This window comes from Phlebotomus papatasi, chromosome 1, assembly GCF_024763615.1.
Source record: "Phlebotomus papatasi isolate M1 chromosome 1, Ppap_2.1, whole genome shotgun sequence".
In the NCBI taxonomy this organism is placed as follows: Eukaryota; Metazoa; Arthropoda; class Insecta; order Diptera; family Psychodidae; genus Phlebotomus; species Phlebotomus papatasi.
Window position 1 is genome coordinate 106,769,523 of NC_077222.1, and position 23,477 is coordinate 106,792,999.

Sequence of the window (23,477 nt, forward strand, 5' to 3'; positions counted from 1 at the left end):
TTTCCCCTATATGAGATTGATCAAAGATACTAGATCGAATCGTAGCATTTCAATAGCTGCGAATATGAAAGAATCATAGCTAATTCATTGGCGAATGGGAGGAAAATGAAGAAATTGAAAGGAGCTCTTCTGCGACTTGATAAATGGCTCGTGATAAGACAATTTGCCCCAATAATTTTTTTTCCTTTCCACTTCATGCCGTGCCTCCCAGTGTCGCGTCTGGGCGCAAATGTGTGTTCAATTACACGGTGATTAACACATTTATCGATTTGATTTAGTTTCGTGATTGTTGCTACCACAGTGGTCTCGTGATTTCAACACCCGAATCACAATTTGATAACAATCTTGCTGATTGTTCAATTTTTTGGGCCCCAAAAAGCGCACCGCATTTTTGTGATAATAGAAAAGTTATCGACTTATTTCTGTTCATTATTTCGCAATAAAACGATTTTAGAGGAAAAAAGTCACGTGGATGCACAAGAACTGTTTGTTATTTTAAGTTATCTCAAGTGTCATGATTTTAAAGTAATTAAAAAGCCTAACTGCGTATATTTTCCCTCAATTGTCCAAGAAACGCTTCACGAAATCTGTGAAACCCATATTTTGCACCACAAGAACCAAAAAAAAAACCCAAAAGTTGCATCGCAAAATTAAACAAGAATGAAACAAGAAAATAGGGAAGTTAAGCCATTAGCTGAACTTTAAGTTTCAAAACCGTGCAAAACTTGGTGAATATGATTTTTTTTTGTAAATGTTTAACCATTTAACAAAAAAAGATAAGAAATTATTTACGAAGTTAAAGAAAAATAAAATATTTGACTGATTATGTGTATTTTTATTTAGGGTAAAGTGGTACAAGTTGGACAGTGGTACAATTTGGAAATGGGCTTTTTGTCTTGATAAATTTAGTACTTCATATTTATTTGTATATTTTTAATGCTTTAGTTTTATAATTTGGTTCCTTGTGCTTAAAAACAAATTTTGTACTGTATTTATCAAGAAAAAAGCCATGTCCAACTTGTATCGCCGAATTGTCCAACTTGTAACACTAATTCCAAATTATATCACTTTACCCTACTTATAAATTCATGTCCCTGCACAATTTTTAACTATACAAGTTTATCTTGTAATTGACCTTTAAATAATTTTTTGTTGTTGTTATATTGTATTAGGTGAAATTCTTAACAATCTCACTTACTTTTAATTTCTTTTCTTCATCCTTTTAAAAATTTTTATTGCTTTTGTTTTTTTTTTTTAAATCTAACAATATTCCAAAATAGAGATAGTGAATATTAATGTATCTCACGAATATAATACGCTCAGCTTTTTGATGTTTGACAGCTGTCACCGAATGACATCTGTCAAATTTTTGAGAATTTAAAAAAGTCTCTCTTTAAATATAGGTTTTTTTGCATGTCATTTGCACTTTCAACCACCCAGATTACGAAGAATTAAATGTATGCCTAAACTTCAAAAATAAACACATTTTATATAACTTGTCAAATAACCTAACCTCAAAAAGTTTTTTACTCTCTGACTTGAGATCTGGGACAATTGATAATTAATATTAAAAAAGGAGCAAACACGTGGAGTATTATTCTCCAACTAAAAGATAAATGGAACTGTATTTGCACAAAATGTCTTTGACATTCGAAGATTTACACGTTAAAGTAAGGGCCTTGACAGACTTGAGGTTTAGCCGAGAGGCGGCTTAGCGTAACTATATTCGAAATAATGGTTAATCCATATTTCTATCAATTTCCTCTAAGCCGTCTCTCGGCTTAAGTCCTAAGTGTGTCAAGGGCCTGAGAATGGAATCATGTTTAATTTGGAAGTGTAAGATTTCCTACCAGTTTCAACATTTTGTACGTTCTTTATTTAAAAAAATCTAAACATAAACATAAATGGCAAAAGGGAAAATCAACTAAGATGTACTCCCGAATGTAAAGTCTTGTACTCTTTCGTGGTTTTCCTGTCCTTTTTGACCATCTGAAACAGTGAGAAAATCTCGAAATTCCAAAATTGACATGATTCCGAATTACCCTATCATACCCTAATTTCGAATTTTTCGAAATATCACGTTGAAAAGCTGGAAAAGTTACTCAGTTAGTGATTATGAAGAGATTTAATAACAGGATAGGAACAGTAAGTGTATTTGTTTTTTTTTCACAACAAAGTGAAAACCAACATATATTGAGACTGGAGTATTTCGAAATTCGAACAGAAAGTACTTTAGTCACCTAGTCAGTAAGAATGTCTTTTTTGACTTTTCAAACAAACTACTACTTGGGAATGGTACGAATGCAAGTAGTTCTGGTTTTATTTATAATAATTTAATCATTGTTATAACTTTCTAAGACTCCCATTAGGAGCTTTCAAATCGAAAAGCCGATTTTCGAAATTTCGAACTCGAATAATTCTTTATCTTTTAAATTCTAATTCTAATTCTAATTAATTCTTTATCTTTATCTTTTCTTTAATTAATTCTTTAATTGTGTCTTTTTAATCTTCCTTAAAACTTTTATGGTAATTCAACGAAAAAATCTTGTATTATATTTTCCATTGAACAAATTCAAAAAATCCATCCGGATTACGAACCGGACATCTGTCATATTGTCTCCCAATCATCCGAATTACAAAGCGGGCACTGTAATTTTATCAGTGATAAACGGTTTTGCGACATTGTCTCAAGCTCACATCATTATTGCAAAATCTTAAGCTTTTCTCATCTCATTTAAAGTTACCGAAAAAAAGCTCAACCCACAAATTCGTGGTGGATTGAATATCAAATTAATTTTCGTCATTTTCACTCTTCACACTTTCTTTGTCGATTCTCATCAATATTGAAAATCAAATTGAGAAATTATGTTCAACAAGGTTTTTAACAAGTTATCGTCATTATCTTGTAAGGTTCTCTCACGCTCAAAAAGCTCCTCATCCTTTTATGAAAGCCTTCAAAAGCTTTAATGATGTAGTATGGTGATTGGATTAAATTTGACGAGACAATTTTGCCAGAAATGGACAATTGAGAAAATTTTATTGATGCTTCCCATCATTAGTCTTGATTAATGTGTCCAGAGCTTTCAATCATCCTGACATGTTTTACCTTTCCTATATCTCATTTTCAAGATGTTGCGAAGGTTTTCTGACAAGAAGTTAAACTTGTTTTTCTTTTCATACGCATTTTGAAGGTTCTCTTTGGGATTATTGTGAAGAAATTTGGATATTTTGAATGAATTAAAATTTGTAAGAAATATATTAATCATAATGATGAACATGCTGAAGATTAATTGACTTTTTAGGAATAAGGGAAGTAAGTCTAGGTTCTTATTGCGTGTTTTAGTTACTTATTAGTTGTACAAAAGGGGGAGAGTATTTAACTTATTTAATTTCGCAATAAGGAACCGATAGTAGAATATTTTATTATGACATTTGGGCTCAAACAAAAGCAGATTTTGATTCTCCAATAGTGTCTTGGATAAAAGGTAAATGGAACTCTATTTGCACAAAAAGTCGTTGAAGTTCGAAGAACTCAAATTCAATTTCGAATTTTCATTCTAAATTTTCGATCAAGGTGGGGAAAATTTATTAAATATCATAATAAAAAGCTGGCAAAAAAGTTACTAAGTGATTATGGAGTGATTAAATACTGGGGTGAGAACAGTAAACGTCGTTATTCTGTTTTTTTTTCTCGCAACAATGTGAAGACCGTCACATTTTGACACTTGAGCACTTCGAAATTCGAACAGAATGTACTTCAGCCACATTGCGAAAGTATGAAGAAGTAAGAAAGTTTTTGGATCTTCAAATAGATTTTCGAATTTTTCAACATCTACTTCTGTACGAAAAGAATAAGGCATTATAACAGGAGTATAGGGGGCTTTTAGGCTTCGCACATAATCTGGCTTCGAACAGTTCATATTTTTCCCATATTTCTTCTCACAAACTAATCACAGATTTCCTCATAAAATTAGTTTAGTTTCATTAAAGGAATACAAGAAAAATATAAAGTGTTCGAAGTCAGATTGTGTGCGAAGCCTAAAAGCCTTCTCCTATCAGATCTTATTTTCGAAAAGACTTTTCGTGAATAAATGCATTCTTTTAATGACCCTCTGATTTATTTTGCAATTATAATTAAATTTGCCAAAAAACCGCAAGTTGATATCTGCTACAGATCTCTCTTCACAAACTGTTATACAACTGTTATATTAGGGTTTTTTTTAATGAAATTCACAACAAAACTAGGATTGTAAAGGATTTCAAATAAAACCACAATTCATAGGAAGTCAACCACGTTCATTTTCTCAATGAATATATCCATTCTTCCTCTAGAATAAGTGTCTTTTGATAGTAACCACCCCATATGGAAAACTCTCTCTCTTATGCCCTAAATGGACTCTGGGAAAGGCAAAGAATTCTACCCATAGATGCTGGGGATAAACAATAGAGAAAATTCCTGTAAAACAATAGCATCAAATGAATTGACAAAAGACATCTTCAGAATTCTTCCACACAGAACATTTTTCTCCCAACATTTGCCCCCCTCAGTTCTTGAGCTTTTGATGGAAAATGAAGCGCAATACGTGAGCTTTCTTATGACGTCAATTTACAAACAAAGAGGTGAATTTTTTCGTATCATATTCTTTCAGTATTTAGTGATTTCTTTTTTTTTATTGTCTTCCGAAATAGCACAAATTCACGGAAGAAATTATTCTTTTTTTTCTGTTTGAAACTGCGACACAAAATACCTCCCAATTCACACCTTAATTAACGCGTTTTAGGCAAAGAGTGGAAACTTTGTCGAAAATGAAAACTCCCTCATTTTCACCAAAGACAGACGCGACTTAATTATTAATTCCATTAACATGGCACATGATGATCAATATAACTCCAAAAGAACACCTCATACCAAAAAGCTTTTTTGGTAAAAGCTCCACCAATCAGCCTTTCCCTCCCAGAAAAAAAAGCAAAAAAAAACATTAATTGATTATTCAAACAAACATCTAAGCTTAGAGTTGTAAAGTGCAAAAAAACACTCCCCAACTAGTGACATTGATTTGGGTCAAAAATCCACGATAGCACAGCCCGAGCCCCCCCTTCAAGAAACACTAAAATACCAACAAATTGAGGCTCCCTCCCGAGGGTGGGATACTAGAGGTGTTGTCTCTAAGCTGTCTTTCACTTGGTTTTACGTTCATGTTCACGCCAGACACTGAATATCAATGAAATTTTGAGTTGGGACTCTTTATACTATCTCTTTGGACTACTTTATATCGATAAAATGTGTTGTTAAAGTGTCAGAAGAAGTGTGAAAATTCTGGGAGGACTTTATGAACTTTTAGAAGAAAATTTACGTTCAATTTTAGGGACACTTATTTCTCTTTCTCCAAGACAGCGATTTTCTTTTACCGAGTGAAACCATTTAGACTATTTTGAAACCCTTTGAGTGCCACTAAATAATTTTTGCATGACTTTTCAGACTGTCCACCACATTGCCCCAATTTAGGGAAAATCAATTGGGAAAATAGAATGAGAAAGTCGAAGAAAGTCTAGATCAACTCAACGTAGAGGAGATTCAATTTATTTCTAAGATTGAAGCCTATTTATTTCTAAATTCAAAATCAAGGTGTATAAGTAGATTTTCCTGTAGGGGAAGGCTTTCATGCTTCGCACATACTCTGGCTGCGAACATTTTATATTTTTCCAATGGTCCTTATTGCCATTGCGTCAGATTCATTAAAGGAATATGGAGAAAATATGAAGTGTTCGAAGTCAAAGTATGTTCGAAGCCTGAAAACCTTCTTCAATTGTGGTGTAAAGAAGCCAGTTTAAACGAGGATATATTAATTCGAAATCTCTATCACACTAAAAGGCTGGCAAAACAGTTTACTCAGTGATAATGGAATGATTAAATACTGGGACAAGAACAGTAAGCGTCGTTGTTCTGTTTTTTACCTCACAAAAATGTAAAGACGGTCATATTTTGACACTTGAGCACTTCGAAATTCGAACAGAATGTACTTCAGCCATATTACGGAATTATCAAGAAGTAAGAAAGTCTCTTTTTGGATCTTCAAATAGATTTTCGAACTTTTCAAGATCTACTTGTGGATGGTAAGTTTGTGTCTTTAGGGGATTCCGGGATAAGTACATTTTCCGGACCGAAAAAATCGCGCTAAATGGCTTTCTGATGCTATTGCAATGAAAAATGAACATGTTCGCTGTTTAGCCCGGATTGATTTTGTCTATTCTTAAGCCCATAGATTGTCTGTCTTCGAAAGCTTTATTAAGTCGTGTTCGAATATTTCGAACATACAACTTATACAGAATAAGCTATTTTTAAGAGATGTTCCTAGCTATTTCTTCATGAAGTAACATTGAAAATGCCTGTGTATAGCAGTACAGTACATTGTTGTTCGGTGAATAATTTAATTGTTTAATTAGGGGAGGGTGGGGCACTTTCACCCCTAAATTGTAAAACGGATCTTGAGACCATTTTGTAAAAATATGATAAACAGAATTAAAACTTTATATATTCTGTGAGTTACAGTTGTGTTTAGGGTTAATAGAATTAATAACAATAATCGTTTAATTTCATTGGTCTATTGTGGAGAAGATGATTTCATTTGAATGGCAGAATGCGTGAAAGTGCCCCGTTGCGGGGCAATTTCAAGATAAATATGAGGCAATTTTTGAGAAAGATAAAATGTGTTTATATGAAACTTGCAATACCAGAATTGATTAAAATTACTTATTTTAAAGTCTTCTAGGACTTTAAAATATATAAAATATATATATAATCGAGAAAGAACTTTATCTTAACTTTATTTTAACAGAATTTTAACTCTAATTAATCATACAGAGAAAATAAAATATCGAGTAAGATTTGCAAGCCTATTCCTCATTAATTGAGCAATTTTCTTTAATTTTTTACACGAAAGAAATGTTTTTTGTAATTCTAAGCTAATTTTTAACATAAATAGATCAATATATCGCCTTAGAACATGCCGTTTTTAGGGTTTTAGTATAACAGTTTTATAATAGTATTTTAAAATATTCAATTGTCATAATACTACAAAAAATATAATATCTTGCTGAAAACATTCTGAAAATATTATAACAATTAACTTTAGCGTTTTTAAGCACTTAAGAATCACTGAAAGATTGTTTTTTTTTATTTTTTTGTTAATGAGTTTTTAGGAAATCTACTTGACAAAATTTCGAACTTTATCGACAAAAACAGCTATAAAACGTTTTCAGTGATCGCTTTAAGTTAATTTTGATTAAAAAAGTAAATTATTGGACACAGGAATCTTCTCTGTCGTGCCCCGTCGTTAAACTTGCACTTTAGACTTGAATTTGCACTTTAGACTTTCGGTCGATTTTCGAATAGGTCTGGCTTGGCTTTATATCTTGGACAGATTATTACTGAATAGAACCAATGGTTCTGTTCAGTAATAAGCTTTCGAAGAGACGCCACTTCAAACCCAAGCCAAATTTTGATATTATTGACAGTTCAATCATTAGTAATGTCAACAACATTGTGCAAACGTTTGTTGCAAAAAGTGCAAGAGAGGATTGTATCTTAGATTTGTTACGAAAAGAATTACATTCGAAATATTTTCGAAAGACTTAAGTAAAATCAAAAGCTTTGAATGGAAAGTCAAGTGTGTTCTGTCTTTAAATCTTTGGTTATGATATACTCCTTTCAATATTTGATAATATAAAAGAGAGCTTACAAACGGTTGAGAAAATTTATTACAGGAACCAACCATTGAGGAAACTTTTTCAAGACACACTGGTACATAGTTCAGTGCAGTATATTTCGAATTGCCCTCGTATAGAAGAGATTTAGACGACTTAAAGGCATTATTAAATTTGTAGTTGCAGAATGGGAAAAGCTTTTATGCACCGATGGAGGCAATAGCAAACCGCAATAGAGCTAAACGGAGGATTTTTATTTCGAAAAGTGATTTTGAGCTAAAATGTCCTTAAAGAAAACTTCTTATTTTAGAAATTCATAAAAGCTTTTTAGACTTGTAATTAAATTTTTTAAGAAGTTACAATAAACATGAGCTATGTTTGGTATTAATGAAAATTACGATAATGACCTTGAATTATTCTTTCTAACGCTTTCTCAAAGTTAAAGCTTAAACATACTCCAGAGAACGAATTTCTCATCCGAAAAAATCTTGGAATTCAAGAAACACTTTGGCTACATTTAAGTCCGATCACAGAGCTTGAAATTTCCTGACAAGAACACGAATTGTGACTCTTAAGAATCTCACAATTCTCATTCTATAATCACCCTGAATGCAAGAAATCCGTATGAAAACTTCTCTTTTGAAATATTCAGAAAACTTCTCGTCAACGTGCAAAGTGCAGAGGATTCCAAATGGCCTCTTATGTAATTGATATGTGGTCAGAGTCCTTTGGAGGTTCTTCACCTTCCCACGCCAAGGAAATTTTCATCCATTTCCTCTATGTTCTACCCCCTACTAAATATTTCATGAATAATCGTACTTGCAATTCTCATGCCTCAACGCCAGAATGACACAAACCAAATGAATAATTCCTGACTTGTTTGCAATTGTAAATTGCACCCAAAGATTGACTTTAGGGAGTAATTTTCATGCCCCATAACTCACAAGATTGCTTCCCCGGACAAAAAAAAAATTACAGAGAAACAAAGAAAATCTCCATGGGAGGCACTCAGAAAAATAAATGGAATGTTGTTTGGAGCTGAGAGGTGTATTAAATAATAAATTCATAATTCTTTTGCGCACAACATCGAAGGAAATTTTTTTTTGCTTTTCCTCTCCGCCAGTGTCATTTAACTCTCACCCTTGCCAAAGAATGTTGTAACAATAGGTTTTTATGTACCTCCCCTTTGGTAGAGAAGACGAAGAATAAATCTAATCGATGGAATTGACGTGATCAGTGATAAAAATAATGTTCTTCCAATATATATTAGTGAAATTACCCAACCATTGAGGTCTGAGACATCGTCAAAGGGGTACTGGGAGTTTGAGGACATTGTATGCAGGGCGTGGAATGGGGTGGCAGAGATTTTTCAAGGAGAACTTATCTCACAATGTACTAAAATTTCATCCCTAGTGATACCCCTGTCTTTTGTTCTAAAATGTTCTAACTTCATGAATCCGTAAAATAAGAATTCCTTTCTTATATCTAGCTTCCATTTGAGGTGTACTAAAATTTTCTACTATGTACTAAACAATTGTAAAATTTAGTACAAATGTGATTTGAGCAGATAGCGTGTCAATATTGTGTTGATCCTTGATGTTTTTTAGTCTTTCATTTTCCATTATTACCCACAAAAAACTCATAAATTTCCGCCTCTTGCTTGTTTAGTAGATCTATGTACTAAATTTTCATTCCTCTTAATATTAAATTAAACATACTTGTTTAAATTCTTATATGCCATCGCTCGATTATTAGACAGTTTGTAAATCAACGAACGAAGGGATTTGAATATCTAATTCTAATTCGTTGTACTAAACCAACTAAACTGTTTAATTTAATGCCACACATTTAGGTTTTTAAAATGAGTAATGAAAAAAAAAAACAAAGAACAAAATTTCTAACTACGAAATCAAAATATAAAGAGTCCCTTCGATGAATATTTATAGAAAAATCAACAACTTTTAACACTCAAACTCCCTTCAAATCCCTGCTTGAAGGAACAATTCAAGCATTTTTAAGATTGTGCTAAAAATAGTTAATTACTTCAAGAATTTTTGGATTTCATTAAATGTATAGAAAACAAATTTAGTACTTCATGGAAAAAGGAAAAACAGTTTGATGAAAGCCAACAAACATTCATTACATTTTAGTTTACTACATTACGGAGTTTCTCTCTACTTTCATTTGATGTAAAACATAAAACTCTGTAATATTTTCCCTGGTTTTGAGGAATTTCGACAATAGAATTTATAAAATTTATTAGTACATGTAGAACATGAATGTACTAAATTTTAGAAGCTTTATAGTCTGAACATATTGTATTTTCTTCTCGTTAAACGAATTATAACTTAAAACTAAAAGTCAAGAAATGTGTATAACTTTTTAGTACTGCATGGAGTTTTTCTCTCTCTTTGATCTAAAACGGCGTAATACTTTTTTCTGTATTCGATCAATTTCGACAATCTAATTTAGAAGTCTTATTAGCACGTTTAGAACATGAATGTTCAATATTTTTGAGGACTTATAGCCGGAACATAATTGAATTTTCTTAGCGTTGAACGATTTATAACTTATATTATATAACTTAAAATTAAATGTTAAGGAACGTTTACATTTTTTTAGTACTTGACGGAGTTCATCTCTCTCCTTTTGACCTAAAACTCTGTAAAATTTTCTATGGATTTGAAGAATTTCTACGATCTAACTTAGAAGTCTTTTTTACTATATTTTGAACACGGATGTACTAAATTTTGGAGAACTTATAGCCGGTACATAATTGTATTTTCTTCGCGTTAAATGACATAAATTCAAACTAGAATTAGGGAACGTTTATAACCATTTTTAGTACTTCACAGAGTTTATCTCTCTCCCTTTGACCTAAACCTCCGTAAAATTTTCTCTGGATATCAAGAATTTTAACAATCTAATATAGAAGTTTTGTTAGTACATTTAGAACATACATGCACTAATTTTGGAGGACTCATAGCCGGAAATAAATTTATTAACCTCTTCACTTTAAACGATTTTTAACAACTCAAAACTAAAAGTCAAGGAATGTATATAATTTTTTTTGGTACTTCATGGAGTTTTTCTCTCTCCCATTGATCTAACACTTTGTAACACTTTCTCTGGATTTCAAGAATTTTAACAGTCTAATTTAGAAGTTTTGTTAGTACATTTAGAATACGAATATACTAAATTTTGGAGGACTTATAGCCGGAACATAATTGTATTTTCTTCGCGTTAAAGGATTTATAACTTAAAAGTCAAGGAACCTTTGACCGAAACCGAAATGTACTAAATTTTAGAGAACTTATATACCCGGATAATAATTATTTTCTCTTCATATTAAAGAACTATAATTTAAAACTGAAAACCAAGGAACGTTTATAACTATTTTTAATACTTCATGAAGTTTATCTCGCGCTCTAATCTAAAACTCTGTAACACTTTCCCTGGATTTCAAGAATGGTTGTTATTTCAAATCGAATTTATAGGCTTTATTGGTACTTTTAGAACATATCTGTACTAAATTTTAAAGAACCTTTAGTTTTTTTTAGCACATTAAGTTTATCTCTTCGCCTTATCCTAAAACGTCATAATGTTTGTCACGGCTTTAAGTAATTAAGAAGTTTTATTAGAAAATTTAGTACATAGCTGTACTAATAATATAAAACAAGAAATGACGTATAGATGACGCTTAAATATGATTTAAAATTCCCCAGATATTTCCCTCTTGGTATTCTCCTTCAACGGTGTGCTCTTTTTTTCAGTTTGTGTACACCGGAACAGAGAAAGAAATCATCAAATCCTCCTGCATGCCTCATTCTCTCATTATTATTACTTCCACCACCCCCAAAAGCCAAGGCTTACACAACATTGAATTTGTCTTTTGTGTATCTGCGAGGCGCACAAATGCTTTTTCCTTGTGGCGGATGAGGTGGGTGTCGGTTTTTTGGAAGGAGAATGATTGGTTATTTGCAGAGCTTTCCATTCTCATAATATTACTAGATGGAAATTGCTTTTCTATTTAATTCCATTTCCTCTCTTGGGCTTTTTTTTTCGCCTTCAAACAACCTCCACAATTTTCCACGCAGACCCCCATTTTCAGTCGTATACCTTCACCTCAAGGGTCTAGTTGCAATTTCCTCGACTTTATATGTGGGTGCTATTTCAACGTGACAGTGATGATTGTCGCAGGCTGTCGTCTCAATCTCCGGGATCGTCGTGATGAGGAAACGTGCGAAATACCCCGTCTCAAGTCACCAATCCTGAGACGAATCTATGAACCTCTCAAGAGCCAGAGAGTGGTAGTGAGAAAGCTCAGTGCTCCCGAAGCTGCCCCAGACCCAATTTCCACCAATAACACCGTGAAAAAGCCACCGAAAATACCAAGAAGAAGCCGTAGAATCTCACGGTCACTCAAATTGCCAAGAAATCAATTGCCTAGGGAACTTTTGCAGATTCCCTCGCTCCCATTCCCAAGGTGGATATAGCTTTCTTTGTGCACAATTTTTTTTTACTCCCTAAACGCCTTAAGAATTACTTGACCGCCAAGGCATTTTATAAAACGACTCCTGTAAGCTCTTATGTTTGAGGTCCATTCAAACGAGGGTAGTTTGATTCGAAATCAGCAATTGGGCTTTAGCCTATTTTTTTATTCTAAACGTTGTTATACTTTTAGAACTTGGAAGTGTTTCGACTTTGTATTTTAGCCGAGACACACTTAAGGGAATTATTACAGTTGGTAAAGAGATTTTATTTCAGAAACGAACCACAAAGGGAGATTTTCGTGAAATCACCGGAATCTTTCCGTACAGAAGTAGATCTTGAAAAATTCGAAAATCTATTTGAAGATCCAAAACAGAGACTTTCTTACTTCTTAATACTTTCACAAGATGGCGGAAATTACATCCTGTTCGAATTTCGAAGTGTTTAAGTGCCAAAATATGTAGGTCTACAATTTGTTGTGAGAAAAACACAAAGCAATGACCTTTATTGTTTCTGTTCCGAGAAACAGTAAATGCAAAATTTCTAGTGTGATATTTCATAAATTTTCCCCTTTTTGTGAGAAAATTTAGTAGGTAAATTCGAAATTAAATTTGAATTCTTCAAACATCAAAGACTTTTGCAAATACAGTTCCATTTACCTTTTAGCTAAGACACTATTGAAAAAACAAACTCTACTTGTGTTCGGACCCACTATGTACCAGTGTGTTTTGAAAAAGTTTCCTCAGTGGTTGGTTCCTGTAATAAATTTTCTCTACCGTTTGTTATAAACTTTGCAGCTCTCATTTATATTATCAAATATTGCAAAGAGTATATTATAACCAAAGATTTGAAGACAGAACACGCTTGACTTTCCATTCAAAGCTTTTGATTTCAATTTAGTCTTTCGAAAATATTTCGATTGTAATTCTTTTCGTAAGAAATCTAAGACACAATGGTTCTGTTTGGGCTCAATATAGCACAATGAAAGCACGTTTAAACGAGGACTTCGAAATGCATTCCTCTGTTTTGTACTAAAAAATCCTGGAAAATGTCCCCTAATTGTTGGTTTCTGATATAAAATTTCTCTAAGACCTGTTATAATTCTCCCGAAAAGGTACAAACACGAGTAGAGTTTGATTCTCCAATAGTGTCTTGGATAAAAGTTAAATTGAACTTTATTTGCACAAAAAGTCGTTGATGTTCGAAGAATTCAAATTCAGTTTCGAATTTTCATACTAAATTTTCGAACAAGTTGGGGAAATGTATCAAATATCACACTAAAAAGCTGGAAAGAGAGTTACTCAGTGATTATGGAGTGATTAAATAAATGAAACAAGAACAGTAGGGGAAAGTGCTCTCCCTTCGAACGTTCATGCCTTCGAATAATGTGAATTTCTTTTGTTTTTCGTATGAGATTTACACTAAATTATCGTGAAATTATTAACAATAAATGATAAGCCAACTAATATTTAATAGAATTGTGTAAGTCTCTTAGAAAAACTAAAAGAAAGTTCACATTATTCGAAAGCATGAACGTTCGAAGGGAGAGTGCTTTCCTCTAAGCATCGTTGTTCTGTTTTTTTTTTTTGACACATTTTGACACTTGCGCTCTTCGAAATTCGAACAGGAAATACTTCAGCCCCTTGCGGAATTATCTAGAAGTAAGAATGTCTCATTTTGGCTTTTCAAATAGATCTTCGAATTTTTCAAACTCTACTTGTGAATGATAAGGTGTCTCGGCTAAAATAGAAAATTTGGAAAACTTTTTTTTGTATTCGAAAACGTTTTGAGGTTGTTTGAAGAAGTCTCTCATTATTAAGAAATGTAATTAGAAAACTCACAAAGGAATTTTTCAGAAGGATTAGAAAACATCAAGTAAAAAACTTTTGCTTTATTTTTCCTGTTTTTAGCAAAAAAAAAATTGACCGTTGATTCGGAAAAGCACAGGTTTTCGAAAATATTTCGAATTTTGAACACAGAGCTTTCGAAAGGCGATTATATGGGAAGGTTTTCAAGCTTCGCACATACTCTGGTTTCGAACACGTCATATTTGTCCCATTTCGAATCAAATAGTTTACCTCCAAGCGCAAGAAAAGAACAATAATTAACTATTTTATTTAAATTCCACAGAGTAATCATGATAGAACAATTTATCTCCATTAAATAAAGATTTATCTCCCTAAATGCCCCACTTCTCATTAATTCTTCTAAAATGATGGAAGTTTTTCCTGGAATTGCTGCTTAAATAATTTCAATTTTCTCTTTTTACCCAATAAAATTACCATGAAATTATGAAAAACACTAATCCATGAGGAATTTTTGAAAATTTATTGCCAACCACTGTGGCAATATTAATCATTCTCAGAGATGAGAAACTTTAGCTGGATTTCTGCATAATCCCGGCATCTGTGCTTTAAAGTAGAACTAGACCCTGTTTGATTGAGCTCAGATTTTATAGAAAGAAGTCTTAATACTCGTACATGAGGAATATTAAAAAAAAAAACATAAGAACGGTACGAGATATCTAGCTTGCGGTTTTCAAAAAAATAGTAGGGGAAAGCGTGCTACCTTGGGATGACTTAAGCTTTGGACAATTCATTTTTTTCTATGTTCTTAATGGATTTGACCCATGGCTATTTTCGGAAAATTTAATTTAAGGAAATTTAAGGGGCAAATTCATTAAAAAAAATATTGAAAAATGACTTATTCGAAGCTTAAGTCGTCCGAAGGTAGCGCTCTTTCCCCTACAGTTTGCATTTTGATAAGAACTCTTTGATAAGAATATTTCATGACTTTAATACTTCGAACTCTTATGGCCTCTACACATTGGGAGCAATTTTTGTCAAAAATTGCTTTTTTGAAAGGAATTCTCTGCAGCGTTGTAGGGGGAAACGTCAAATTTCTGTCAAAAACGCAATTTTTGACGAAAATTGTTCCCAATGTGTAGACGCCTTTATTCGAATCTCCCTTTCGAAATAACACAATTTAGGGCAGAATCACATTGACAGTAAAATGCTCACCGTCACCGTCAAAGCCCTCACCGTATTTCGTTGATTTACGCATTTTCATTGCAATTCTTACGCAAATTTTCCATTACGATATTACTTTGTCTCATACTCCGGTGGCACTAGGTGAAAATAGTATAAGAAAATTGAATAATTAAAGCGAAAATGCGATAAACGGTAAGCAAAAAAAAATTGTAGGATTTTTTTTGCTACAGTTTTCGTACAGTTTTTTTTGCTCACCGTTTATCGCATTTTCGCTTTATTTATTCAATTTTCTTATACTATTTTCACCTAGGGCCACCGAGTATCAGATAATGTAACACGATAAATTGAGAATTTGCGTAAGAATTGCAATGAAAATGCGTAAATTAACGAAATACGGTGAGGGCTTTGACGGTGACGGTGAGCATTTTACTGTAAATGTGATTCTGCCCTTAATTAATTTTGCCTAGTCAATAAAACACTGAAAATTCAAAGGTATTTTGAAATAAAACAAACAATCTGTGCGCATAAAGCCGGAGTTTAATTCGCTAAAAACTAAATAGCATTTTTCGCACAAAATGTGGTTCGTGTTCGAAAACTGAACTAAATTTCGAATTTTCAAATTAAATATTTGTGCAAGATTGCAAAAATTATTAAATACCAAACTAAGAAACTTATTAAATATAATGCTAACTTTCCTTACAACAAAGTAATCCAGAAGCTAAAATATATTTTCTTCGATTTTCGAAAACTATCTTCGAATTTTTGAAACAGGTTGCGAACAAGGATACCTCATTTCGGGTAACATGAGCCAATCTGATCAGGGAATCCACGGAGAACCCGGAGAACTCGAAGAATATGGGGAGCACATACAGTTTTTCAAAGATCCTAATATTTTTTCGGGTAACTTGGGGAACCCATATATTTTTCAGGGAACTCAAGCAATTCATATGTTTTTTCCAGGAACTTACGAAGAACTCAGGGTACCCATAAATCATATATTTTTTCGGGGAACTGGGAACTCGCTTAATTAATCGCTAATTGCTCACAAGTAACCCCGTGATTGCGATGACGTAGAATCCGTCAGACGTGTCAGACATTTTATTTTAGTCAAGACACACTTAGGGGAATTACAGTAGAGTCTCCTAAATTCGAACGCTCGGGGGGTATTTTTGACATTTCTCACCTCTCAAATTCGAACGATTTTTTTCAAAACTAACGAAATTTGTGTGAGATTAAATTGTACTTTGAATCAAATTCCCGTACTTTCTTACAAGTTTCAGTGGTAACATACTTCCTTTTCATTTTACACGATCATAATGTATGTAAACATTCAGGAAGAAGCACATAAATATGATTTTCATTCACCAAGAATACGAACTTTCTAACATAACCTCACAATTGACATTTTGAATCCAAACGGCGTTCGAATTTGAGAGATTCAGATTTGAGAGACTCTACTGTATAAAGGACGACAATGAGGCTTTAGTTCACGAACCGTTTCCGGAGAATTTGCCCCCTGGTACGTCTCACGGATGGTAGGTAGCAGGAGCGTGTACTGACCCCACTGACCCTACTCCCCCCGCCTATTCCCACAGTTTTTGTAAATGCGTAAACGGCCTTTTTCTGGTCGCGACTAGCGGTCCAGATACTCAGCACGTCGGCATTTTAGGCTTTGTCCGATTTTTTCAGGAATCATGTAACTCAAAACCCTTGCAAGTGCTCCCAGCTTAATGTGAAGTATTAAAAGCCAGAGTATGTGCGAAGCCTAAAGGCCTTCCCCTATGTTCCGCTCTTCCGTCGAAAGTGTTTTACTCCCGATTTATTATTTATTTTCTGAGATTGATAACTAAGAATCCCAGCTCCCACAAGCTTATCAGGGCTTCTGTAACTGATTTTGTGTAAACATTAGCATTATTTAGATGTTTCTTTTTGATGGAAAATTTCGCTTGATTTTGCGTACCGAGAAATTAATGAGTTCAATCGATATTGAAAAGCTTTTCCAATACGGCAAAATGGTAATTTTGATTTTGTTGCTCTTGCAGATTTGGAGTAAATTTGTGCCCAGGACGAGGAAGACAGACCCTTTGTCAGCAATTCAACAACGAAATCCTTTCGGAGCAACTGCAGAAGGTGAAAAGTGCCCAAAGTGTTGAAGATTTTCGCAAGCTACTCGAGCGTATCTCGAAGGAGACCACCAAACGACCACCGAAGAATGTTCAGGGAGATCTTGGGAATCACCTGGATATTCTAGTGCCACAGCAAAGGAAACCTGTCAGAGGTCAGCGAGAGAGGAAAGTGAAATTGCAGAGGAAGAGCGTGGAGGAAGAGGGGAAGGTAATTGAGGATTGGATCGGTAAATTGGCGGTTAATTGCCACGAACAGGGATTTCTGGCACATCTGAGATTTCTGGATGAGTGTACAGCAAGGTTGAGTAAGAAAGACCTGTATCCGTATCGAGAACCATCTCCTACGAGTGTGAAGAGTGATTCTGGGCGTCGGTCATACAGAATCAGTGTTAAAATTGATGGTTCACGTTGGACAAAAACTGACCATCATGATGCCAATCTCATAGAAAGTTTCACACGTCTCGATATATCTAGAGGAAATGCCACACTGCCACAAATAGTCCTGAATGACGACTTCACAAATACTGTGGACACTGCTGAACATCTAACTTCCTCCCGTTATACTACAGATACCTCTCCGGATGTGGCAGAAAGTTTGAAAAGTTTGAAAGTGCCATCATTACTAAAAATCGCCGTTGAGGCCCGATCGACACTTTCGCGAAAATTTTCACGCTGATGCTTCAGCTTTTGTATTTTCTGGTGTGATAAGACAATCCCTAAATTCCTAAGAATCACGCACGGAGTAAGAAATTTTTTTGTTTGTTAATTTAAGAACAAAAATTAGCTAAGGTAGAAGAGAAGAGAGAACAAGTAAACAATCAAAAGTGCCATTGATATGAGACAGAAATTCTAAGAAGAAAACAAATTTTCCTTTCAATTTTCTTTTTTTCTCTGTAAATTTCCTTTTGTGCTGCAACAACTCAAATATTGTACATAAAACGATCTCTACAGTCCCCCATCTCTCAACCGCCCTCCCCCAAGAGAAACAATTAAGCGAAACAGATAAACTTACAAGTCAGGAAAAAAAGTTTTAGCGTGAGTGATTTATGTAGCCAAGAGAAATTTGTAGAGATTAGACAAAAAACAAAAACAAAATCTGTTCACCTTCCTGCCATCGAAACAAAACCTCAGAGAGAAAAAAAAAACACCCCCCGACAGGAGCAACAATGGTTTCAATGATGGACGTCGAACCAAGTAAAGGTCAAATCTGTGATAGTCGTCCGACATTGGTGCAAAGTGCCGTGAGTCAGCGCTCAGTGGAACTCCAAATGCCACCCCGGACACCTGAAGCGGAAGTCACGAAGAAGACACTAAAGCTTAATTTGAAAAGTGCGTATCCGGTGACCTCGACACCACCAGGACAGCCCGTTAGTGAAATCAAGGGGAAAACCACCATTAAATCACCAAAGTCACCACTTGGAAATTCAGGTAATTATTACACTGAGGAAAAGTAGAAACACTTAGAAATATTCTTCAGAATGCAGACAAAGACAAGTTGTTGGATACCTCGAAAAAGCCCAAGAAAGAAGAAAAGTGAGGAAAATTTGTTAAAAACGGTGTTAGAGAAATCCAAGAAAATTGTAAAAAGTACCCCCAATTCCCTCTACATGCCCTGTGGACATCCTGGTCAATTAATGAACAAATCTCAGAGAACAATTGAAAGACTTGACCATTGAATGAAGGCTTATAGACCGAGCCGAAAGCTCTGGATAAAGTAGATGAGTTTTCCCTGAGTTTTGCAGGGAGATTCTAAAGTTACCGTAAATGAGGGTGATTTTGACACCTTCCTGCTTTTCTTTAATTCTAATGCTTAAGAACGATTCTCACCGAAAAGACATGGTAGATTGGATCAGTAAAGACCATCCTTAAGTTTTAGAAGCAAAGAAAAGCTTACGAACAGGAAGGTGTCAAAGTCACCCACATTATTATCGTACAGAAGAAAAAAATTTAACCCCGCCCTCTTCAGGTGTTTTTCTATTCAATTACTATTTAAATTTCGGAATTTTTAATGCGTACATACGAGATAACACAATACTTCTGAAGCAAATCAGAAACAGTGATTCAATCTTGATCGTAGCTTGAAATGTATCACCAATAAGAATATACCACGCCCATAATCTTTCGTTTTTTTGATAATTTCAACAATCTTACACACAGAAACAAGGGGCATTTCATGTACTGCTGTATAATAAGCTGGTGAATGAGGGGTTGGCAAAGTGATCACGTGTGCCTGTATGAAGGTACAGTATAAATCGTTGTAGCCGTCCCCTATCGTTCTCAATTTAAAAGTCACCGGGCTAAAAGTAACCGGGAAGTCCGACCACTATAATTATGGCTGCAGAATGTTAAATATAAAATAACCTTGTACGGACAATACAGATAAATAGATGAGGCTTTAGAATGGGAGTGGCCTCACCTTTGCCACACACTTTTCAATAACAAGCTTTGAACGAGGAAAAGTGAAAATTAGTGGGCGGGGCTTTAAATAAAATCAAGGCGTGGCATCATTTCCTTTGCCATTATTGTCGGGATTTAGGTCTGGACTTTTACATACAAACACGTATGAGAATTTCTCTGCATTTGCAACCGTTACACGAAATATCTTAAGAGTGTGGAGTGATCTCCTTTTAGAAGAGTGCTCTTGTGTAAAGCGGTACTGTTTATCCGAAAAACGGGCTCGCTTGAGCCATCTTGCCCTTAACAAGGGTTAAATTTATTGAGAGTGCATAATGGGCCCAAAAGGAGGCCTGATTGCAGCGGTTCCTGTAAGGTATCACCCCCATTGTAATCTAATCTAAATCTAAGAATTTCCAATAACCTAATGAGACAATAAATAAAAAAAAATCACAGACTTCGGTGAGAAGACAATGAAAATAAGTAGGAGGGGCTTCAGAATAGGCGTGGCAGGGTTTTCTATCCCACGTTTCCAAATTAATACCTGCACTGGGAGAAATCCGAAAAAGTTAAAATAACATTCCGGAAATGTTTATTTTACTCTGCAGTATTGATCCGAAATCGGTGTAAATATTATGCTTTTTAGGTGTATTAAGGGTTAAAGTTACCCTTTTTCATGTTAATTTTACCCTTAAAAAGGTGTAAAATTAACATTAAAAAATGTTGGTATATTTTTACGCCTAAAAAGTGTTAAAATTATGAGGAAAAAAAGTTAATTGCACCTCTTTTTTCCCTCTTTTTTGATTTCCTCTTTTTTTCTCAGTGTGATTCTATCACCTGTAACCTTCCGATCGAGATTTCTCGAGGGGGTATCACAAAAATCTAGATGTCAATATCTCTTACAGTTTGGATTGAAAGCCGATGAGAATTTGAGAAACGAATGGATTATTCTAAGCAATAAAACATGAGCTTTCAGGCGAAATATGCCTACCCTGCGTACCTTATTATTATACCGAAAATTCGCTTGATTTTCAATTCGTGCAGCGTCATTTGTATCGTCCTCCATTTCACTAATTAATTTTACTTTTTTTGTGTTATTATTAATTGCGTTTGGAGAGTTACTCCTCAGAATAGGATAATGATATCAAAGGTTATCAAACTTATGTGCTGCTTTATGAGCGAAAGCATTAATGTTTTTTTATTCGTTGATTAAAGGCTTGTAAAATGACCCAATCAATAACAGCAGTAACGCCCCCGATTTACTTAAAATGAAATATTTATGAGGTTTCAGATTTACAAGTCCTTCGGTTGAGTTTGCAAACCTATATTTAAGTCCTTCGAGTAACACAGGAGACTTGATACAACAATAATTATGCTCTGTCGTGTGCTCAAAAGTGTCCCTGAAAATTTCAGAAAGTCTTGCTCTTGTACATTGTCGGAGGGATTTTTGGGGGAGATGGAATGGTTGGCTAATGTGGTTGTTCCTTGTGTGGAAGGGAAATTAGCATGTTTACACTCAAAAAAAAAGTTACTTATTTTTTTCTTTCCTTTATAGAGGGAAGTGGGGCACCTTTGATTGGTGTGCATTTGAAATAGGGCTTTTTTCTTTAATTTTTAAATGGAACTAGACTTTACAGTGATATAATTCAGCTCGACAAATCAAGCTAAAGTATCTTTAAAAATAAGAGAAAAAGCTCAAATTTAAAGATATCCCTGTCCAAAATGTACCCTAAGTCTCCCTAATCTTTGTTTTTTTTTGTGCAATAGAACTGACCAAAACCTTTTGCTGGGTTTCGTATGATCGTAACTTATGTTTAAAATGACATATTTCGCAGTTAATTAGCCTGGAAGTTATTGAGTAAGCCCCGCCCAAAATAAACGTTAGGCCACGCCTTCTTTAGACGTTTTAGCCAACCGAATTTAATTTATATATTTTTATTTTCAATATTTTTGAATTTTGTAGGTCAAGGAGGGGTGCTGCAGCCCCTTAGATGTAATAACTACAATGAAAGGGTAATACGTTTAAGATAAGCCACACCCACAAATTTATGTTTCACTGAAGTGGGACTAAAAGTATCCACCGTTCCTTAAAGAACTATTGCTCGTCCTTGCGCAGGTCTTATAGTTAAGCTAAATTGATTCTGCAGTATGTAAACCAGAGGTGAGCAAGATCCATTTGAAACCGAATAAACGGCAAAATAAGTTTGTTCAGACAGCGTTTTGACCATTGACGTACAATTTTCATTTGACGTTTGTTCGGTTTCAAACGGTTCTTTCCCATCTCTTATGTAAACCTATTTCCTGGCTCCGGCGCACGTTTTAGAACGGGAAAATTTCACTAAGTCAAAATTCACATAATTTTGTTCTTGAAAGGTTTGCATAATATCTATCTTCCTTTTTCTCACTCTTTTTCTTCTTTTGAACATTAGACTAAATCAAATTTAGTTCAGTCCAATATTGATTCCGAAGGAGTAGAATAGACTTATGCAAATCTTTTGGGAAATTAATGTGAATTTTGATTTCATGAAATTTTACCGATATAAAAGCTGTGCATAAAGGCTCAATGAAATCAAAATTTGCATCCTTTTCTTTCTCAAACGTTTTGGATATGTCTATTCCACTCCTTCGCATTCTTCTTCTTCTTCTTCTTCTTCTTCTTCTTCTTCTTCTTCTTTTGAACATCATAACAAATAGAATTTAGGTTAATTCAAATTTTAAGTGCGAAGGAATAGGTTAGATATATAAAAATATGTTTGAGAAAGAAGTCAATTTTATGAAATTTTCCTAATCTAAAAGGTGTGGCGAAGGCATAAAAATAGCATACAATAGCTAAAATTCTGACATTTATTAGCGTTACAATTCAAATCCTTTTCTGGATCGCTTCTTAGGTGTTGTGTCAATGCCTTCTGGCACCTTTAGCACCGTACCTTTGAGGTAGAAAGGTAACTCTGGCTAGGCACTAAAAGTTGTAGCAATTAGTTGTCACAACTAATTAGTACCTAGCCAAATTAGTTGAGCGACCCAGATTCCAAGATTTCCAATATCTTTAAAATGTTAAATCGATAATTTGTACTAAAATATTTAAGATGTATTCGTTTGTCAAGATTTGCATCCTTCAAGTCCGCTTTGCAAATATCTTTCATTATAACATCAATTATGGACTTATTAAAAGTATTCTGTCGCGTTCGTTAATTTATTTGTGAAATAATAATTACAAGGCATTATTCAAAATTCACTTGGAAAATCTTTTAAACATGGTGTTAATGACTTGCTGCTCTCAAATTTCCCATCAGACTTTTAATGGATAAAACCAATCTTTTTTGTTTGAAAAAAAAAAAAAAACTAGCGCAATTTAATGAAGAACTTCCTCTTGTGCAAAACTGCTAAAACTTTTCCCCAAAAACTCCCCAGAATGGCAAAGTGGTAGGAAATTCTGTGAAAATTTCAGAAAGTTGATAAATTCATTTGCTAGAACTTTTGCCATTGCGATATCCTGGGAAAGGTGTATCGCAATACTTTTTAGGGAAGGAGGTTCTCTTTGATTGATGATTGTCTCTTGAACATTCTCACAGGTGTGACAATAGGGAATCGCGTGTTACCCCATCAGACTTCATTAACGGCACAAATAGACTTGGTGGAGGATCGAAAGGCACTTCGTGACGCTCTTTATCAGGTAAAATTTTATTATAACTTAGAAGACAAAAAAAAAGCCTTATCACTCATTGTCTTTTTGGCATTTTAGCTTGAAGGATAGAGGCTCATCTGATAATTT

General features: G+C 34.1%; 1 protein-coding gene across 2 annotated transcripts in view; it reads left to right on the forward strand.

The window, feature by feature from the left end:
* LOC129799098 (uncharacterized) overlaps positions 1-23,477 on the forward strand; it is a 43,479-nt gene that overhangs the window by 15,317 nt on the left and 4,685 nt on the right. The window contains exons 2-3 of one of the 2 annotated variants that reach the window (XM_055842732.1): positions 17,228-18,739; positions 23,278-23,378. In XM_055842732.1, coding sequence (XP_055698707.1) covers positions 18,478-18,739; positions 23,278-23,378 — 363 coding nt within the window. In that variant the 5' untranslated portion in view covers positions 17,228-18,477. Of the gene's footprint in view, positions 1-11,847; positions 12,191-17,227; positions 18,740-23,277; positions 23,379-23,477 lie in introns of those variants that run through there. The other variant, XM_055842731.1, reaches the window with a different exon arrangement.